The following is a 23005-nucleotide window of genomic DNA, read 5'->3' on the forward strand; positions in this document are numbered from 1 at the left end:
CTCTGGTGATATATGTGTGTGTAAGAGTGAAACCGCCTAAAGAGCTGTCATTTACACGTGTATTTCCTCAAAATGGCTCGGACCGAGCCACAGAAACATGATGTTCAAACGAACACACACATATGCGCGCGCTTTCATACGCAGAGCTCGTGCACGCGCTTCATTGCCCCGGTGACAGCTGCACCCGGGAGCGCGCAGGCGCTGTATCTGGAAAATATTTCGTAAGTGATAATAATGCTCTCGCTGGGCAGATGGTGGGATGTTCACAACAATAAAAGAAGTTATTTAACAAAACATTTGCATTTCATTTTTATTAAAATAATGTATATGTAGATTTCAGGGATATTGGGACACTTTTACCAGCGGATGTCAAATTATTTACCTTTATTGATCCATAAATAAATAAATACTTTTACAGTGCCTCCCGTGGCACATACACTTAAATAAATTACCATTATGATGGTTTGGAGATCAATATGTAAGTTTAATATTATTATAAAGATGAATATATAATAAGTATTTATATGTATATTTAAAAAAAATTTAACTTTGTATTCAGGTTTATGGAGAAAATACATAAAGCCTACTACATTTAAATAATTAGAACATTTTAAAGTAATTTAATTGATCATTCAGTGCCACAAGAATACATGGGATACAGGTTATTGTGCCACTTTTTTAGGATAGCTAAAGTATGGAGATAACTCACATTTTTTAAAAATATGGGCGATTTTTCCTGTACTGAAATGGAACAGGAATTTGCCATAAGTCGGATGCTGAAATGTTTTTTCTCTTGAATGATAGGTCCATGCATTCAAATTAACCTGTAGCGCCATCTCGTGGATAGAAGCTGTAAGTACGTATGCGTGGCCAACAGAGAAAAACATTTTAAATGTCCAAAAATAAATTATTCAGTGCATTTACGTTATTCTACATAGTGTGCTCATAATAAGGCTATTTATGTATTTAAAGGAGGAAAAGTTTAATCAAGTTGAGTCAGGTCAAGTTTTATTAAATCAGTACAATGAATTAAGATAAAAGGAAAATATATAAGCAATAAAAACAATATTACACTTATAATTTTTCTTGTGGCACTACTCTTGCATTTTTCTGGACCCAGTTCAGACTTAAGAAATTGAGCAAACATAAAAACTATTATCAAATCAAATATACACAACAATCACCATCTCACAATTCAAGCATCTCCTGAGTTAAATAACAGTGTAATAACAGTTTTCGACTTTTCACATCAGTCATTTTCTGTTCGTTTACATAACATTTCAAATGCTGCATATTTGGTAAAATATAATGTTAAAAATGTAAATGAATCCCATCCCCACGTTATGATATTTCTTTTGATAGCTGAGATGTAGCCATTATTATACACATAAGCATTAATTTAATAAGAATAAAAATAAATATATTTTTAATACTGATTTAATAAAATCTAGGGGCTGTTTCCAGGACAAGGTTTAGATGAACCCAGGAGTGGGCCTTAGTTATATTAGGTAATTTAAGTGTTTTTTAAACATATCTTTAAAAAAAACAATACTGGTGTGCATCATGACAATAAAACAATAGCACTGATATATGTTACCATACGTCAAGGTGTTTTTAAATTAAGGCAACTGAAACATGCATTTAATTTTGGGAGTAGGATAAGACCTGTCCAGGAAACCGACCCATAGGCTAATTTGAAGTACCTAGGCCTATATAATGCTTTAATTGCCTAAAATGACCAAACTGCTGTAGGCTACTGAAAAAAATAAAGGCTTGATTTACTTAAAAATAGTACATCATTTTGGGTCCATTTTTTAAGTAAGTTTCACATGGAATTTTAAGCAATTTATGAAATTGCTTAAAAATCCATGTGAAACAAAAGGGGATGAAAAATGATGCACTATATTTTTAAGTAAAGTCAACGTATTATTTTTTTACAGTGATATTCTCATACTAACACAACTAAATTCTTTGCATTGGAGGACATTATTACAAAGACACAATCTATTTAGGTTTTTTCAATACATGAAAGCATTTAAACTTTGTTGGTAAAACACATTAAGTAGTCTAGAGATTATAATAAATTACTAGGCTATATTTAAAATGTGATTTAAAAATCAGTGCAACGTGTATCATTAAGGATTGGGTCAAATAATGAATTCAAGACCCTCTTTGAAATGTGATTTTGTCTTGAATTGATTCTGACAGCTGATATTTTGTTCCAACATGAAAAATTAAACTGCAGCGCCCCCTCGTGGATAAAAGCGCGTAATACGCATAACAGTGGGGATGTCAATTTGATGTTAATAAATATTTTTTTAATTCGTTTTTTACTCATATTTAGGTCCTAAAAGTTTTTAAGTATCAATTCAACAAGTATATATGTGTGTTTGTGTTTATATCATCAGTCTGTAGATGTCACCCTATAGTTATCAGTACAAAATAAGATTTCAATAGATGCGTATCATACTAACTGTGAGTCTTCCTTAAGTCACACCAGTCATTTCTGAACAGATAACTGTGGTTTGCAGAAGTCTTTTATTCTCAATAGAAAGGGAAGAAAACCACAGGTTACTTTTAATAAGCCATTAATTGTTCACAGGCTTGATGAGGATAGACTTAAAGCGGAAGTCCACCCTAAAACAACATTATGCTCCAACACTATATTTCATGCCATATATGTAGTTGATTGTGCTGCCATCAAATGTAACTCCATATAAAAAATTAAAGCTTTTAACTGCTACAGTAACGGTGATTTGACGCGTCATCAAATCACCGGAAGAAAAATGCACGACTACATTAATTCTGAATGTTCTAAATGGGGGCGGGTCTTGAGGCGAGATGATTGACAGTAGATGATAACGTTTTTGATTGACAGCTGCACAGAAGCTAACGTTAGCTTGCTTTGCTCGTGTTTATAATAACAACAACATGATAATAACTTTCTACGTAGTATGTTTACCGTAGTTACACAAAACAAGCAACAACTAAGCCAAATGATGTTTTAGATATTTTAACAATTTTACATTACCTGCGTCCGCGGAAAAACTGGGCTGAAAACAGTACTCAAAATCTTCCTGACGAAAGTGCTGGCTGCATATTCAAAGTAGTGTAGTGGTGGGTCAGCTGAGGGTCGCGTTGATGTCAACAATAAAAACTCCCGGTGGCCTGAATTTGTTGTCCTTACATCCACATACTGCACAGGTTCTAGTCATCTTTTATCGAGGGCTTTGGTGATTTCCCCCTCAGAGACGGTTAAAGCGGAGTTACTCTTTGGATGGGTTCGTCTGCCGGCTAACTTCAAGTTGACTTGAGTTGATTTGAGAGCTAGTTGAGCGGTAAAAGAAGTTATAAGGCTTGTTCAACTTCATGTGGCGTTGCAAGAATCGACAGCGGGATGACGTCAAAGTACCGCGAGAGCGATTCGCGAAATCATACGGAGGAGTTTGCTTTTAAATCCCTTTCGCGGAACCTTGACGTCATCCAGCTGTCGGTTCCTGCGGCGCCGCATGAAGTCAAACAAACCTGACGACTGCATCGAACAGTGGTTAGTGGGTGGAGCTAATGAATCAGTTTCGCGCAGTGCATTCTGGTTAATTGTGTCCATTAAAGACCGTTACGAAAATTCCGCTTCAACACACTATCAATCTAATAATCGAAATCGTGCAAATTTATTTATTTTTCCTCATGTATAATGCAAAGTGGACATAAATTACCCGTGATAAACAGGCTAAAATGTATAGATTGGACTTCCCCTTTAAGGACCAAATTCACTTCATTTGTTCTTTAAAATCTGTTCTGCACACTCGGAAAAAAAAGGGAACTTTCAATTTTGCAAATTTTACTTAATCCTTTCATGTTGTGATTACTTAAAAAAATCAATTTCAAAATCAACATTGTTGCATAAAAGTAAGATTAATAAAACCAACACAGACTTGCATCTCATTGGCTGAGGATTTTGCAGTGTATTATGGGTAAGTGTTGTTCTGGCACCCTCTTTCAGAAGTGTAGCATCATTAGATATGTACATAAGTAATACGTGGCCGAAGTTAGAGTCAATGAACTTGTTCTGATTTATTTTGGGAACAAAACAAATAAACAAACAAACAGTTTGGAGAGTAACATTGCATTTCAAACATGTTTTTGATATGTTTCTATTATATGTCTTAATTGTCCACCAAGATGAAAACTTTCTTTGGCTTGCCATCAACAGAAAAGAAACAAAAGGAACTACAAAATAATACATAAAAACACAGACCAGTATCCATTAGAATATCACATTATCACAATATCTCAAATTGCACTTGTTTTATCAATCGCTTGAGGAATTAAGAAATTTGATAGCATTTGGGAAAAAGACCTCTTAAAGGAGCGGTGAATCAAATACTCAATTTTAACTTGATACTTTGTTATATAAGAGGTCATCATAGTTAAATGAACATCCTGCAAGTTTCAGAACTGAAAACGTCCGTGCTACTGAAATATAACAGTTTTTGGCACCAAGCCAGTTTTACAACCAAGTGTGGAATTCGGAGAAGTATGACGTCAAAATAGAATTGAAGCACCTCCCCATAGCCAAATACAACGACCACTTTTGTAGCCCCGCCCACAGCTTCGCGTGACACACGTGTGTCTCAATCAGTAAACATGTCTTTAAAGATTGCCAAATGTAACCAAAATGACTTTTGAATACATTTTTTTCTGATAGACTTTTATTTTGACGCGGTGATCTGTTATGATAGAGTAACCATGGTAACGAAGTCTTGGGTTGTGGAAGAACCGCGTGGGAACAACACAGAAGCTGAATACTTTAATTCGGAGGCTTGGAAAATAACATTAGGAATGCGTGGATAAAGGTTGTTTTTGAAGAGTTCAAGCTCGCGTGGGGAGTGTTTGATTACCGTGTGTACTGTGCGGATTCACTTGTAAAGAAGCAAGTCGATGCTGGATTTGCAGAGAGACTGTTATTAAAAGCAGCACTAATATTGGATCTGACAAAAATGACACAGCAAGTAAGACATTTTACTTTAAGTTACTGCGTTTTACTATTGCTTTGTTAGAAGAGATCGCTTGGTATGTCCTGTTGTAACATCCGTGTCTAAACACATATGTTTGACTGTTTAAATTAACTAAAAACATTAAACGATTAATAAAGGTGCAACACTTAACAATACGATTGTAATTTAACGGTAGAAATATGCAAAGGAAGGACTTATCAGCCGCAATTTAGATTATGATGCCCGCTTACTGTGTTGTATATGGTAATCAGAGCCGGCCCTAGACCTTTGGGGGCCCTAAGCAAAATTTCGTCGGAGGCCCCTTTGACCGTTTTAAGTAAGGCCTAAAGAAAAGCAATGACTACCTTATGACTATACTGCACATATTATCTCTACTATGTTATTTTTTTTAAATGTGTCTATTAAATTATGTTTTAATTATTCTATGTATACTGTATGTTAATGATCTTTTTTACATTGCTGGTCCTGAGTACGTATTTCGTTCTTATGTGGCAACATGTAGCCTACAGAATGACAATAAAAGACCTTGGGGTGGTCCCGGACAGGGAATATCTTAAGACAGGACTCGGCCTTAGTTTAATTAGAAAACATAACTAATTTGAACAAAAATGCCTTACTAAAAACATTATTTGTGTGGATTTTGAGGCAAAACAAAGAGCACTGGTGTATTTTAAGATATGTCAGTGCAAGCTTTTTTCAGTTTGGACAGCTCTTAGCCTACTTTTATTTTAGTCTAGGACTACTTTAATTCCTGTCAGGGAAACTGCCCCCTTGAGTTCTTGATTTGAGTTCCATGTTTGATGTCTAACAGGAAAAAATATGATACCACTGACTGAACTGAATGGCAGTGCAGTGCAACAAACACACACTGATGAACTTGCTAAATAAAAAGACTTTTCACTGACCATCAAAGAAACATTTTTAATTGACACCAGAGTTTAAGAGGCACAAACAACAGCCTATATATAATTTGAATGAAATTGAGTAAATAGAATAACATTTAAATAAAATATAATATAAAATAATAAATATAACACTTAAATGTTTAAATTTTTCAAATAAACAAAATTAACAATAATATCTAAAACATCACAAACAAGGTTAATAGTACCTAACATTCGCCTCACTATATATTATCCCTTACGTAAATAGCATAACAAAAGTTAATAGGCTTGTTTGAGATGAGCAAAATCTGACACAAACATAGGTTTGTGGATAATAACAATTAACTTGCAAATAATATTAATAATTGAAGATTAACAATTAACATTGCATTCATAACATTAATCTAACAAAGCTGACTACTGTATGTCATATGCATTGCTATAGTTTAAATATTAAAGACTGAACAGTGACATTATAAACTTTTGCAAAGGCCAGCAGGTGGTTTTAAAAACAGTTCGCTGTCTGGGCATGTACCACCACGCATATGCGCATGAGTTTGTTTACTCTTACACATAAAACACTTTAAATTCAGACGTTTAACAATATAATTACACTAATGACATACATATGTAGAAATGACAATGGCATACGTGAAATATAAGCGTAACAGAATTAATTTACCACGTTAAACCGTTTAAATATTAATTATTAAGCTTAATATACCAATTCACGTTATGATGGCAAATATAAGAAAGAGAAGTCAAACAGAACACAGGTTTGGTCATTACCGAAGTCAAATAAGATCCACTTACTTCGCATTTACGCACAAACACACATAGCATTAAAGAAATTGTCCTTAAAGCAACAGCAAAAGTTCGCGTCTGTATCAGTGATCTGGCTCAACTCAACTTTGCGTTCTGTGGGCGGGATGCTCGCCTGCACATAGATCGCGGGCACTGATTGGCTGCTGCGCTGGATGTTGTGTGTCAATCAATCTCGGCAAGAAAGAGATCTTATTTATTAGCGAACTTTCATAATAACTATAATAACAAGTAACAGCCTTTTTAACATTGCCATAATAATAAATAATGAATATTTATTTTATGTTACTTTTGATGAATGATTTTTTTCAACCACTAGCTAAGTGATGGCCCTAGCTAGGGGGCCCTCTGCTGGCCACGAGGCCCTTTGCAATTGCAAGTGTCGTTTAGTGGCTGGGCCGGCTCTGATGGTAATTTAGGCAAGTTGCGTTTGAACGGTCAAACACTTAACAAAGCTCTTTTTATTATATAACTGTGGTATGTAATGTTACGTGTATCTAAGAGCAACCTCACAAGCACAATAGAAATATACAAAGTTATTGATAAGAGCCAGAGATGTATAGTAACGAAGTAGAACTACTTCACTACTGTACTTAAGTACTAAAAGACAGTATCTGTACTCTACTGAAGTATTATTTTTTTCTCCTACTTCCACTTTTACTTCAGTACATTTTTTCTTTGAGTTTAATACTTTTACTCCAATACATTTTTTATGTGCTGCATAGTTACTCGTTACTCTCAAATGTTACGAATCATGGTCACATGGTGGTCTGAACCAATTGGAGATAGTGAAGTGCAACCCCTCCCTCCCTCTCACTCACAAATATGAGCCGGGGTTGTGGACAAATGTGAAGCGAAGAGAGAACCAAAGTGCGCGAGAAAGACAGAGAGAGAGAGAGAATGCGCAAGAAAGGGCGAGTGTGCGCGAAAGAAGGAAACCTAAATTCAATGAAACACCTTGTACCTTTACCTATTACCATTTTATCGACAAATATTTCATTAATTCTGAATTCTCTATCGCCATATCAGTTAAATTAATCTGAATTATCTGAACATTCATGTCCTTGTACTCCTGCTACAGCCAAAGGAATTGTGAGTGTCCTTTAGCTTAAACATTTGAAATAATATAAACAATATCATATTCAAACTTTTGACTGTTTTCTTTAATAACTACATTACACAATACTTGTACTTTTACTTTCAGTACTTGAGTAGTATATTTTAAAATAAACTACTTGCAATACTTAAGTACAAAGCATGTTTAATACTTTAGTACTTCCACTTAAGTGCTGTGCTTAAAGAGCACTTCAACTTCTACTCAAGTCACTTTTTTGATAGAGCACTTGTACTTTTACTCAAGTCTGGGTCGCTAGTACTTTATACATCTCTGATAAGAGCTTATCAGCCGCAGTTTATAATCTGATGCACGCTTACTGTGTTGTATACGGTACTTTAGTCGCATCGAGTTGAAATTTTTGTTTCTACTTTACTATACGTATTGTCATTTATGTGTATCATCTTTAGCACCAAGAATCTTTTGTGGCTCAAACATATATGTGTTCGGCTGCTATTTTCACACATTAATGTTTTAATAACATTTCCCCACATGTAATGACGGGGAATGAAGCCGTCCAATCATAGCAGTGGGTGTTTACGTCCAGGTCTTCAGTGCGGCCCGCCCCTTCAAACGAAGCTTTTCTCCAGAGAGCCACTAATCCATGTTACAAAATAGCCTATTACTTATTGCTTTTGATGTTTTGGAATGTAAAAACCACGCGAACATCATAAGTAGACCTCAGACAACAGTATAAAACAATAAAATCGACAAATTCACCGCCCCTTTAAAAAGTAAATGTGAAAACAGTTGTTTGATAGTATTTTTAAATGTTTTTCAATACAGTTCAGATGGCATAATACAGGCCTCCATAATATTAGTTACTGATTTTGTGTGCACTGCACATAAGAACAGAATGATGTGAAAAAATAAAATGTGTGATGTAAAGTTCATGTTAAATAAGTAAAGTAACTTATAAACTTTGATAAACTGTAAAGTGCGTAAAATTAAGTAACAAAAGCTAAAGCAGAAAGTGCTGCTCCAGATCGGTCACGGTATGTGACCAGAGGAAGACAATGGAGTCGAGGAGAACGATAAAAGAATAAACTAACTATAAATAACACAACAAACAAGATGACAGTCAGTAATCAAGTTAAACATTGACAATATTGGACAACAACGTGAGAACAAACAGCTTATATATATATGGGGTAGAGTTGATGAGGATAAAGGCTGGCAGGTGAGGATGATTAAAAACACAGTGCAGGTGAGGGAGTGAAGAGATGATGGGAAATGTAGTCCAGATAACGGAATGTAAAACAGACTAGAAACCTGACAATGAGAGATTCATGTTGTTTATTGACCTGCAGTTTTCTGAAAGAGAAATCAAAACCCTAAGTATTATAAAACAATCACAATAAGTATTAGCCAATGATATGTTGTTAAAAAAATTATCTGGTTATCATAGCTGTATAAGAAACTCACCTCATCCTGGATCTCCTCTGATACATCAGAATGAGACTCTGCAGGTAGGTCTGGATCACAAGAGACTACAGATGAAAAAAGTTATTTTTATGATGTAGTAAAGGGACTACAACAGGCTAAAATTATTAAAATAATGTATTTTAAACAATGAAAATAGTTATATTTTATAACTCCAGTGTAATCATAAATGATACATTAATGAGGGAATTAAAAGGTAAAGTGCTTAAATACTCACAATTTGGACTTAATTGCTCCATGCTGCCCCATCGAACAGGCATCAGTGTGTTTGTGTCTCGTAACCCATGGGTTTGTGACTTCTGTCCATTTTCCATATTTTTCTTCTTAGTGTTTTTGCTTTTCAGATGATCAAGCTTCCTTTTTCTGGGCTTTATTTTTATCTCACTCTTTCTGACATTTTCCATTTCATACCACCTGGTTTAAAAAAGTACATAAAATATAAGGTTACATTGCATTACATTTACATTGCACCTGTTCACATTTTAAACAGTCCCTGAATATATGTGTCAAATCTAGGCCTGTCACGATAGTTACTTTTCATAAGTCAGATAATTTCCCCAGAAAAAAAAACTGTTTAAAAAACAGACAAAATTGAGAAACTAATAAATAAATGACACAAAAAAAGATGCGCCGTATTAAAGGCGGAGTGCACAATGTTTGAAAGCCAATGTTGACATTTGAAATCACATAAACAAACACGCCCCTACCCCAATAGAATCCTGACCATAGATACAGTCTTGTTCAAAATAATAGCAGTACAATGTGACTAACCAGAATAATCAAGGTTTTTAGTATATTTTTTATTGCTACGTGGCAAACAAGTTACCAGTAGGTTCAGTAGATTCTCAGAAAACAAACAAGACCCAGCATTCATGATATGCACGCTCTTAAGGCTGTGCAATTGGGCAATAAGTTGAAAGGGGTGTGTTCAAAAAAACAGCAGTGTCTACCTTTGACTGTACAAACTCAAAACTATTTTGTACAAACATTTTTTTTTCTGGGATTTAGCAATCCTGTGAATCACTTAACTAATATTTAGTTGTATGACCACAGTTTTTTTAAACTGCTTGTGTGGCATGGAGTCAACCAACTTGTGGCACCTCTCAGCTGTTATTCCACTCCATGATTCTTTAACAACATTCCACAATTCATTCACATTTCTTGGTTTTGCTTCAGAAACAGAAACAGTCTAATGTATGAAACTTATGTATAGTTTTAAACATGAAAACTGGTATATTTGTATTTATCATGAAGGCATCTGGAGCTTGCACCACCAGAATTTCATTGCACATGTACAGTGAAAATAAAGATCTTATATAATCAAAACAAGTAATTTCTCTATTTAGTCTATATGTATGTATATTGTGTAGGCTATTGCATATTGATCCTATAATTGACATATTTAGACTTTATGATGAAGTGGAATAATTGTTTAGAAAATTAAATGAAAATAAACTCATGAAAATATGTTAAGCATTACATTTACAATATTAAAAAGTAATGTCCACTTAAATGTAAACATTTAAAACTTGTTTTGGGTATGTTACAATCGATCATTTTAAATGGTAATTTATATCATTACATGCTGTAAAGGAATAAGGTAAAGCAAGCATACGTTATTGTTTAACCAAAGAAATTAGCTTCGTTTAAAATGTTTTTATCAAATTGGGGGAGGGTGGCCTAGATAACATTTTATTTCATTTTATCAACATACTTCGATAGGATGAGCGGGTTTCCGTAAGGGGAACCACGCTTTTTTTTTTTTTTTTTTTTTTTTGAACAAACATACAACATGACAAGACATCCAAAGAGATAAAATGTTAAGGAATTTGGGTTTACAATACACAAAGAAAAATAAATAAATAAATAAATAAAATAAGTAAATAATAATATTACAAAAATAAAAATGAGACAGCATAGTTCAATTTTCAATTAACTTCAATTCTTTGGCATATAACAATGTATCTCTACATTTTTTGTTATCAATACATTGGATAGACTCAATATATACATCAAAGTCAATCATGAAAACTTTCAAGCAAGGTTTTAAATTATTTCTTCTACTTTTGTGAATATGAAATTTTCCAAATAAAATCATAATATTCATCATAAATTTAACAGATGGATTATTTGATTCAAAATACAAGATAACATCTTTGGATGTTAATTCACAATTATAACCAGACTTCTGTTTAAAGTGTATAGATAAATCTTCCCAGAATTTTTTGGAGTGACAACATTCAAAAAAAAGATGTAAAGTTCTTTCTGGCTCATCTGAACAAAATGAACATTTTTCATCAATATCCATAAATTTTGATAAAGTATAATTACTAACATAGATATTATGAAGTATTTTCAGATGCACTTCTCGAAGTTTGTTAGATATGCAAAACCGAAAGGGAAGTAACCAAGGTTTTTTTCCAAATAGTCTCTGGAAAACAACTGGACCAAAAGGGAACCACGCTTTGCCATATATGGGAGTCACGCGGTGACGTATTGGACATGGGCGTGGCATCTGGCGTGACACTTGGATGTGGGCGGGGTTGGATGTCCACCGCAGGCTGTAGTAGCCAGCGGCGAGTCAAGCTTGCATCAGAACGGCATCGTGACTCAAACATGGGCAACATTTTTGAGCATATATTAACAATACCTTGCAACCGATTTTATTGTAGACAATAAGAAAAAACAACAAATAAAGAACATGACAAAGTACTTTCCATAAAATGATTTATTATATAAAACGTCCTCTGTACATTAAAAGATATGCACTCTTACCTGCACCCAACTGCTAAAACTGCAACTCGACGGGGCTGAATCCAACTCCTGATCCACAATTTCAGGGACTGATTATTATGACTTTGATGCGAAAACCATAGATTAAGCGAATGGTGTGAAAGAGAACGAATGTGTGCGCGCGAGAGAGACCGAGTGTGTGTGCAAACAGAGACAAGTGCGAGAAGGCAGGCGCATGCCAGAGAGAGCGTGAGCGCGCGTATTAAAGAAAGAACGCCTGAATTTAATAAAACACCTTGTGCTGGGGCTTTACCTATTACCACACTACAGTGACTAATATTTCATAGGCTACTCAATTCTCCATATCGCCAAATTATGTGTGCTGTTATACTCATTAACCAGAAATAAACTTAAGAATGGCACACCACCAATCACTGCATTGTCTTGTAGAAATTTGTCATAAGTCAACAAAATTACCAAGCTATAATGTATAAAGCTTAATTAGGAAAATAACTTTTTAACACACAAGCCTTACTAAAAACATTATTTGTGTGCATTTTGATGCAAAACAAATGCACTGATTTATTTTAAGATACGTCAGTGCAAGTCATTTTCAGTTTGGACAGCTCTTAAATTTTTTTTAGTCTAGGACTAGGGGCAGTTTCACATGTATTGTTATGCTAATGTTCAGTAAAAGTTCACAAATGTTACAACGGTCTTCAGTAAAAGCTTATCTATACTTTCTGTTCTTATTGCTAAAACTATACAATCATACTCAAAGACTTTAGACACTTTAGGTTGCATGTGAATAAATAGTAGAGCTCATTCGATGATACACATAAGTCGTGTATGGAAAAACTCATACACATGAAAAAATAGTAACGTTTCTTCCCAAAAATGTATTTTGAGTAGAGTAAAATCTATTTCATTAAGTATAATGGCACTTCAAAAAATTTGGGTTAGAAATGTGAAGGTTTTATAAGAGTATAATACTTACAAGTAACTTTGACACCAAGAACCCAACACAGATCTTGATCTCATAAAATAAAATCATTTAAAAAGGCGTAAATTAACACAATAAAATCTTAAATGTGAAGGATGACCAGCGGAATACATAGAAAGCATTTATTTTTATTAAAGTATTTTTTCCAAAGAAATCCAATGTATTTTGACAGTCTGGTTAACCTTTAGCCAAAACAATCTCAATGTCTTTTTCCCCCCCAATAATTCACCATCAACACTATAAAACACTCATATCAGCATTAAGCAGTTTATACAAGTACAACTGAGACTGATGCTCGACAGAGCGTGTAAGCACAACATGTCACAAAACAATGTAAATTAAGTCTGCCTACTTGTAGATGTCCCAAGCAACACAATAACTGGAACAAAAACTCAAAAAAGTATTATAAATATATTGGGTGTTCCACACATTCACCCAATGCTATGTCTTTTCTTCTCGACCAACCATAACATGTCCAAACAAGCAGCAAATTCAATCAAAAAACCCTGTCGAACTCTGATTGGCTGGTGGTGGCAGGATTCCGATTCTGATTAGCTGGCTGCTGAGGCATGTGACCTCTTCTGCGAGGTGGCGCCAGGTATTCAAACATACTTGTGTTGTGTGTAGAGAGCATGTTTTTGAGGTCAGAAGGCATGGGGTCAGACCAGAAGAAGTCGTGGTTAAGAGCATCATCGCTGTCTGTTCTCTGAGCCGGATCCAGAACCAGAAGTTTGTCTATGAGGTCCAGAGCGTACGGATCTTTCACATACGCCTTCAGTCTGTCCTTCACTTTACGCTTCTGACCCTTTGGTAGCTCCATCTTCTGATAGAGCTCATACTTCTTATCCACATCAGGCCAAACCTGAGGCACAATAAGAGATGGGATTAGTGTTTGAGACCAACATACAGCACAGTAATCCTTTTAATTTTGCGTGTTACTTACTTCTGGAGTAATGGATCCACACAGCTGACTAATGAGGGTGAGCTGATGTTGCTCTGTGTTGCCCTGCATGATGGGGCTTCTGGTCCACATCTCTGCCATGATACATCCACCACCCCACAGATCTATAGGAGGCCCATAATCTCTCTCACCTAAAAAATACAACAATGATCAGATTTGCAAAATGACCACAAGCGAACACATGAAGTGTGACATCACAGTGTTTTATTTAATTTACCCAGCAGCAGTTCAGGTGGTCGATACCACAGTGTGACGACTCTGTTTGTGTAGCGGTTCCCCTGACTGTTCTTAGCCAAACTGAACGCTCTGGCCAATCCGAAATCAGCCAGTTTCAAAACTCCATCTCTGGTGATCAAAACATTGGCCGCTTTCATATCTCTGTGAAGGATCTGAAACAAAAAACAAATAAAATAATTAAAATGTTTTAATTTATTCTAGAAACATCTTTTTGCATACAGTGTATTGGTACAGTCACACAGGGCGTCAGTGTTAACGCTTGCCGGATGGCGTATCTGACGTGATTATCATAGTGAAAATTGCCAATTACCTGGTGGCATTGGCAACACATTCCCTTTTTTCTCCGGTCTTGCATAAACATAATTGTGCAAAAAACCAGTTTGTGACCTCAAAATTGGCCAGAAATTTGCCTACAAACTTGCACTCATCCTATCGCTCTTTGGGGATGTCTGATTCAAGTTTGGTTCCCATTCAAGTGTACAATTTCCAGAATCAGTCCACAACCCAGTAAAGACGCTTTTGTTTGTAAAATGTGTTGCTAGATCTTCATTTGGACTTTGATATTTAAATGCAATTTTCTCAATATTTAAATGTTTTCCCACAAATCAGACAAAAGATTTTCAAATAGTTGTAAATATTGACCTGTTCTAACAAACTAGGGGTGGGCGATATGACCAAATCTTCTATCACGATAGGATTCATTTTATATCATGATAATGATATGTATCACGGTAGAGTTTTTTTTATGTTTTAATAATGATTTTCTGTTATAAAACTCTTTAATACCATAGAAATGTTCATAATTCTCACACAAAGCAAAACTCAAGCTCTCTGAAGATAAACAGTCAATTATAAAGAAATGATAATAATTAATTATGCATGTATATCTATTTTTTATTTAAGGTAGAAAAGTGATTTAGTCAAGGGCATGAGAGAGATTTTCTCTTAATGTTGTTTCATAAACATGAGTGACAGACAGGAGCAAAATAGGGTAACTTTCCTTTTAAGTCCCAACCCTATGTTACACATGCGTTTTCTCTTTTAGCTGTTCATTTTCTCTTTAGCCCTAAATGGTCGTGTTTGAGGATACTTGCAAAGATGGGAATTTTGACGTATACATGTATTTAAGGCCAATAAAGCAGAAAAAATGCTCACAAGCTTAAAGGCTCTCTAAGCGAATATGTTCGACGTCACTTGTTGTTGATATTTGAACTGTTTTCAAACAAACGGAGCGTAGTTAACCCCTCCCCCTCCCTTCCGTGCTTTCGTGAACGCGACCAACCCCCACCCCCAAATCCTTCTTGGCGTTTATTGGCTGTAAAACTTTGTTTTGTGGTGCAGGTTTTGCCACTGTTTGTATATTGAAGTTTGTAGAGCCTGGGCTGTCTACAGAGATCGCGTTTTTTTACAGTTTGATCAGCGGTCAGGTAGCAAGCAGATAGTGAGGAGATGTGTGCTGTATGTAACAAATAATGTTTTATGGTCTAAAACGCGTAAATTCGCTTAGAGAACCTGTAATGAGCAGCGGTTATGTGACTTGCACGCTCCTCACACATAAGAGCGCCCACATATAGATCTGTTGTAACCTCACGTAACCTCGATAGAGACTAATCAAAAATCTCTATCAGTTGACAAATTTCTACCAGTTAATCATGTCTACCGGTTTATCGCCCACCCCTATAACAAACCATATAGCAATGAAAATATATACCATATATTCAGCTTTCAGATGGTGTGTAAATCTTAATTTAAAAAAATTGACCCTTAAGACCCTTGGTTTTGTGGTCCGGGGTCACAAATATCTTACCTTGTTTCTGTGTATATAGTAAAGTCCATTCAGTAGCATCTGCATAACCTTCTTTATCTCCGCCAGGGTGAATTTAACATTGGCATTGCTTAGCAATCCAGCGAGGTCATGCTCACAGAAATCAAACACCAGATAGATGCTCCCCTTGTAACGGTTAAACTGAGTAGCTAAACAGAAAGAAAAAGGAAAAAAGCAGAGTGAATCAAACTGGATGTGTGTCCAAGTTAAAGCATGGAGAGTCTTCAGCATCAATAGACTAAGGCTATGTTTACACGTGGGCGGTTATTTTCATAAACGGACATTTCAACCTCTCCGGTTTCAAAAATAATATCGTGCACACATGTCAGTTTTCAGAAAAGTGTTTATTTACGCGTACCCGTGCATATATGCCGTCAAGAGAAGCTCAAGCCCACGTAAGCCAATCACCGGCTGCGCTGGTGGTGACGCGAACTGGTTCTTCATGTTGGAGGGAGGAGTTGTTGCAGTAGGTGATCGATGACGTCAAAGTACCGCGAGAGCGAGTTGAGGAATCATACATAGAGGTCTAATTTCGAATCGCTCTCGCTGTACTTTGACATCATCCGTTGCAGCGCCGCATGAAGTCAAACACGCGTAAAATTGCTGACCTCAGAGCACTCGTCTCTGCTCCTCGACATAATGGAGCAGCTGTATTTGCAAATACAAACACACGAAACGAGTTTGCACAAACATAAATGTGATCTTGGAAGCTTTCAGAGTAGCAGTCACATGTAAACATGGGTCGCACTTTTGACGTAGGTGCGAGCTCTGGCGCATACTCTGTGACGTTGCCTGCTTAAACATCCGTTTGTCTCACTTTACATGCAACCGTGCAACCGAAGATTTTCAAGATCTCCACTCTGGCCAGAGTTCTTAGAAACAATCGGTTTCAGAGGCGAGTTCTCCGTTTGCGTGTAAACGAGGGGCACAAACGAAGGTAAATCTCTCAGTTTTTAAAAATAACCATGCACGTGTAAACAGAGCCTAAATCAGTGGTTTTCAATCTTGTCCTAGGGGACCCACAGCTCTGCACATTTTGTATGTCTCCCTTAACTGACACACCCAGTTCTGTTCATGGATCTCTCCCTTAATGAGCAGATGATCTGAATCAGGTGTGTTAGATAAGGGAGACATGCAAAATGTGCAGGGCAGTGGGTCCCCTAGGACAAGATTGAAAACCACTGGACTAAATAACTCCAACGAGACCTTAAAGGAATAGTCCATTTTCTTAAAAAAATCCAGATAACTTACTCACCACCACGTCATCCAAAATCTTGATGTCTTTCTTTGTTCAGTCGAGAAGAAAATATGTTTTTTGAGGAAAACATTGCAGGATTTTTCTCATTTTAATGGACACCAACACGTAACAGTTTAACGCAGTTTAAAATTGCAGTTTCAAAGGACTCTAAACAATCTCAAACGAGGCATAAGGGTCTTATCTAGCAAAACGATTGTCATTTTTGACAAGAAAAATAAAAAATACGCACTTTTAAACCACAACTTCTCATCTTCCTCCGGTCCTGTGACGCGCCAGCGCGACCTCACATAATTGCATAATGCCAAAGGTATGAAACGCACATTTGCGGACCATTTTAAACAATAAACTGACACAAAGACATTAATTAGTATCCTTCAACATACAACAACGTCGGAACAGTCCGCTTTCTCCACACTTGTAAACACTGGGGTGTAGTTTCGCATACGTCCTCCGTGACCTCTATTGCATGAGGTCGCACTTGCGCATCACATGACCAGAGATAGATGAGAAGTTGTGGTTTAAAAGTGCATATTTTTTATTTTTCTTTGCAAAAATGACAATTGTTTCGCTAGATAAGACCCTTATGCCTCGTTTGGGATCGTTTAGAGTATTTTGAAACTTACATGTTAGGTTCCATTCAAGTCCATTAAAATGAGAAAAAACCTGGAATGTTTTTCTCAAACATAATTTCTTCTCGACTGAACAAGGAAAGACATCAACATTTTGGATGACATGTTGGTGAGTAAATTATCTGGATTTAAGAAAATAGATTAATCCTTTAAAGAGCTTGTCTAGTAATCCATGACAATGAGTACCAAATTATTAATATAATTAAAAATATAACATGTGAACATATCTGAAAAAGAATGACTTTGGACACCAAATGTACCTGCAACTATATAATATATATATGGGCCATTCTACCGAATTGGTGCAAATTGACACTTCAAAACTTATTGAAAAAAGTGTGTTTTTTCCTGCAAGCTTTGTAGTCATAAACATAGTAGAACATCTAAGGAACACTAATCTACTGATTGGACACTTTAGTTTCCTAGCGTGTTTTTATACAGTTTCGAAATGTTTTCTCTCTCCCAAAATGTGTCACTACCGAAACACAACAACATTTGATATAAAAATTAGGTTTTTAATAGCCTATTCTGATTTTCTTTACATTAACCTTCTAAATATATTTTTTACATTTTTTTAAAGACAGTTTCATTGTTATATCGATTAGAAATATAATTTTAACAAAACTATAAGCGTGGTTTATCAAATGAAATGCATTTTGAAAGCATTATTTCTCTGTAATTGCCATACATGCACTGATACAGATTTGAAATTCAAGGATTCATTAGTTTAAATTTTTATCTAACTAAATAAAATTATATAATCTTTTCTGACAACAAAACCTATTTTATTTTTCTAGAACATTATTTGTTTCGGTCGTGACAGTAATGTTTCGGTAGTGACATCCATATTGGATTGTCCATATTTTGTTTAAAAAAAAGTAATTAGTTAGTCAAAAATGATTGGCATTATGCAGTCAAAACATACAGCACAAAAAATATCTAAAGCAACACCACATAAAAGCACTTTGCACTGACATTACGCTGATGACGGATAGTTCAGACCTTAAAGGGATGCAAGATAGCCGATTTTTGCGAGTTTTATGTGTATCGTGTATATTTTATGTGTTTATGTGTATATTGGCCAATATGTGGCTGCTGTGTTCACCGACATTAATGCTGGCATTATTTACAGAGTGCTGGAAGCCGCAAGCGATTGCAGGTCATGTGACTAAAAACAAACAACCTTTCCGTGACAACATTGAAAGCTCGGCCTAACAGCTGATCATAACTGGACAAAGCGGGTTTTTATTTCTATATAATTTTTTTATTTATATATATTTGTAGTAATAAAGTGCTAGAAATCAATATCCTTTGCTGATAGTTCCTCATCATTGTGGAGAGTGCAGTTCATGGTTCCATACTGTAGAACCATCACCTTTTTTAAATATAGTTTTTTTTAAGTTCAATAAATGTTACTTTTTTAAATTGAGACATTTATAATGTAAACTGAGTGAGCAAAAGCAGTATCGGCTCCAAGTATCGGCTCAAGAAAATAGGCAGCCTGTATCGGCTAAGGCTAATGAAACAAAAATCGGTATCGGCATTGGCACAAAAAAAATCCATATGGGTCAATCTCTAAAAAGAACTATACACACAGAACTGTCTTTTAACCATCTTCCTGTGTTTGTCCTGTCTTTTCCTCCATTCTTTTCTGACATTTCTTTGCTCCCTGTCAGATAATTGTTTGATACTTTTCAGCATCCTTTCTTCCCTGCGTTTTTGATTTCGTTCTCTTTGCTTTTTTAAGTATTCTTGGTCAGGGCTCCAGACTAACTTTTTTTACTAGGAGCAAAGTGGCCCCCAACTGAAAATTTTAGGGGCGCAACCAAAAAAATTAGGGGCACACACCGTAAATCAACATGCTAACCAAATAATCACATTTCTACAAAATTCCACTGTATTACTAATACATACTTTGATGATAGATGCAGAAAGTACAATGTGCTGTTTCAAATTCACTGTCACATCAGAAAAAAAGTCAAATTTACTAGTCGCACATGTGCGAATGGATGTAAAATTCAGTGGCACACTCTCAAATTTTGGTTGCAAAATACCACCAATTGGTGGCAGTCTGGAGCCCTGTTGGTACCTTTCTGGGTCCTCCCTCGATCTTTGTCTGTATTTTCTCAGTCTGTCCGCTCTACTTTCATCTTTCCGTCTATGCATATTGGCAATTCCTCTCTCTCTGTAGCTATCTCTACAAATTAACCAAAGATATTTACATTTACATTATTAGTGTGAGCCTGCCCTGTCTACACTTAACAATGACATGTCAATTTACTATGATACCATGTGCTATCTGTTATATAAATTATATGATGCAATCAGTCAAAGTCCCGCTAAATTAGCGCAGAAAGTTTTCCATGAGACCAGAGGTAGAATCATTTAGCCTTCATTTATCTCAATAATGAGTCAAGCTACTATGAATTAATTAAATTAATGTGGCCTAGTTTGTAGTCCTAGTCAAATCTCATACAACATTACAGAAATATGACTGACAAATTATTTGTACTGAAAAAGAATATATGTGCACTTGAAAGTTTCTATTTATTTATTAAAATAAAGAAACAAGTGTCATTTTGTCACTACCGAAACAATCACGTCACAACCGAAAAGTCAACAAATGTTTCGGTTGTGACTGTTTCGGTAGTGACAATTTAAGCTAACTTTGATCCTACTGCTAAGAAGCTAATTAGTACATAGTTAGCCAGCACAGTTCTCGACATTGAAACATGAGTAAAACCTAAATGACCAGTAGAAAAAAATTAAAAAAATCAATTAATCATTAAAAATGTGTGATCGGTAGTGACATTGATAAATGTCACACACTGATTTCCAAACTTTTGATCACATTTACTTCAAAACCATGGGACTGATCTAATCACCATGCCACCACGAGGGAGTGAGGCACAGACAAAGTTTCTGGTTCAAAATTGAGGGGAGTGGCTTAAAGCAGTATTATATTATTGACCGAACTATGCAATGTTTCGGTAGTGACGTGAAAATGCGGGACAGTGTTTTTTTACATGATTATTCATGATTTTTACTGAAAATATCCAATAAATATATTTTTGGTTTTAATTAACAAAAGTATTCAAAATGATACTTCTTTAAAAAATTATAAAAAATTATTAAAAAATTATTTCATATTTTTTTTTCTATGGTGAAATTCAGACCTTGGGGTTTGGGACAACCACCTCTCAATTGAAACCACTATATAAATGATGATATTTTATATATAAAGTCTGCAGCTACCTCAAATATTACTTTGGGTTTTGATTGCTATTTGCTTATATTTTTTTATTATCAAAAATTTTCCTACGTTAATGCTTTTTAAATTAGTTTTTTGGTTCCGGGACAGCAATTTGCACGAATTCGGTAGAATGGCCCATATACCTAGCTGTATGAATCTTCTCGAAGACGTAAGCAATATCTAGGAAAAGCTTTGAAAAAGGCATTCTGTGGGAGAAACTTACCTTTTGTTCTGCAGATCTCAATGAGATTCACTACATTTTCATGTTTTAGGAGCTGTAAGATCTTGATCTCCCTCAGGGCTGTGATGGGAAACTGAGGAGAAGAGCGTAAAGATCTCACAACTGTCACACAATTTGAATCACAGGAAACGTGAGTTTGGTGTTAGGTGTTAAAATGTCCTCACCCCTTCTTTTTCATTCTCCATGAGTACTTTCTTCAAAGCCACCTTCTTCCCCGTTTGCCTGTGTTTGGCCTTGAAAACCTCCCTAAAGAGTCAAAAAAGATCAGACAACAAGCAACCAACAATAGATTTGAAAATTGAAACAAAGACACAAATAGTGAAAATTATTACAGTAATGTTGTATGCACTGTACAACAAAACATAACACAAACTTATTTATTTTACATATATATTGTGTACAGTACGAAACCCATGTTAAAACAATAACACTGTCAGCTGCTATCGTCGTCGTCGCTGAACTTTTTTGACAGCAATGAATCAGTTTTAGTCCTGCTCGAGTTTTGTTGACTTCGAGTAAAATAATTGATTTTTGATTTAATTAAGTTTTTCATAAAATTCCCTGTGGTCAATGTGTTAGCATGACAGAAACTTCATGCTGTCCTATGAGAATTTTTTCGTCGCCTGAGTGGCTTACGTTTCTTCCCCGCCACAGAAGAAATCACCACAGGTTTATCAAATTTATCGCGTTTTGGGGGAAAAGATAACAGAATAATACGGCGAATATCGGATTTTGCTTAAAATTAAGCATTTACTTTTTGATACTGGCCTGATACAACACTGGTTTTTGTGGTAACTCTGTGTTTTTAATGACGTTTATCGTGTTTTGGAACCAAGATCTTAATTTATTGACCCAAGCTTTAAATACTCACCCGAATGTGCCCTGGCCGATCTTTGCGAGCTTCTCATATTTGGAGAATTCATCGCAGAAAGGAAACTCGACCCCATCATAATATTTAGACATGATGGCAGTCTCTCTGTCCGGCCTGTAAAAAACGTGTTTGTTTTTACATCACGATCCGGACTTTTACACGTACATTGTTGTTCATTATGCTGTTTGAATTTACTACACAGTTAAAAACACAATAAGCCGATTTACATTTAATTGATCCTTTCAATTACGTGTTATCTTTGTGTACACGAGAACAGCTAAACCTGGCTCACACACACAAACATTAGCTTTACACCGTCATTTAAAACACAAGCCATATTAAAATTGATAAAACACGTGCTAGGCACCCTAAATAAACACTAAAGTAATGTTTTAACATTGTGAATTTAACATAAGTGATAGAAAATCGTTAAAATATTCATACTTATCCCCGCCGCCGGAGCTTCCGGTTTTATCGCGCTGCATCCTTGCTGCTACTGTTCCTCTGTGGTCCGCAGAACAGATTTAATAGGGATTAGAGGAAACATCAGCGCCACCTGTCGATGAACTTCTTCTTCTTCTTCTGTTTAAATGGCGGGTGGCAAACCAACTGAAGGTGCATTTACCGCCACCTACTGGATTGGAGTATGGAGCACTACTTGGTTGAATACATTTGGTGAGAATAGAAAAAAATTTGAATAACGTTATATCTTT

General features: G+C 35.6%; 1 protein-coding gene across 1 annotated transcript; it reads right to left on the bottom strand.

Annotated features, from left to right (window-relative positions):
* Positions 1 to 13125: 13125 nt before the first annotated feature.
* On the bottom strand, positions 13126 to 22870 carry cdk9 (cyclin-dependent kinase 9 (CDC2-related kinase)). The gene is made up of 8 exons (XM_065243870.1): positions 22737 to 22870; positions 22293 to 22406; positions 21586 to 21667; positions 21404 to 21494; positions 16023 to 16189; positions 14196 to 14367; positions 13961 to 14109; positions 13126 to 13879 (listed from the first exon to the last, which is right to left on the bottom strand). The coding sequence occupies exons 1-8, from the start codon at positions 22775 to 22777 to the stop codon at positions 13514 to 13516; spliced, it is 1182 nt and encodes a 393-aa protein (XP_065099942.1). The 5' UTR covers positions 22778 to 22870; the 3' UTR covers positions 13126 to 13513.
* Between the last annotated feature and the right edge of the window lie 135 nt (positions 22871 to 23005).

The sequence above is a fragment of the Paramisgurnus dabryanus genome, chromosome 18 (assembly GCF_030506205.2).
Source record: "Paramisgurnus dabryanus chromosome 18, PD_genome_1.1, whole genome shotgun sequence".
NCBI lineage: Eukaryota > Metazoa > Chordata > Actinopteri > Cypriniformes > Cobitidae > Paramisgurnus > Paramisgurnus dabryanus.

What these genes read in the sequence shown, in the direction of transcription:
- cdk9 (XM_065243870.1), bottom strand. Translation starts at nt 22,777, where the DNA reads ATGCAGCGCGATAAAACCGGAAGCTCCGGCGGCGGGGATAA. An exon ending in AGCTCCGGCGGCGGGGATAA is followed by an intron (nt 22,407 to 22,736) that starts GTATGAATATTT and finishes CGTTTTTTACAG; the next exon opens with GCCGGACAGAGAGACTGCCA. An exon ending in GTGGATCCATTACTCCAGAA is followed by an intron (nt 13,880 to 13,960) that starts GTAAGTAACACG and finishes ATTGTGCCTCAG; the next exon opens with GTTTGGCCTGATGTGGATAA.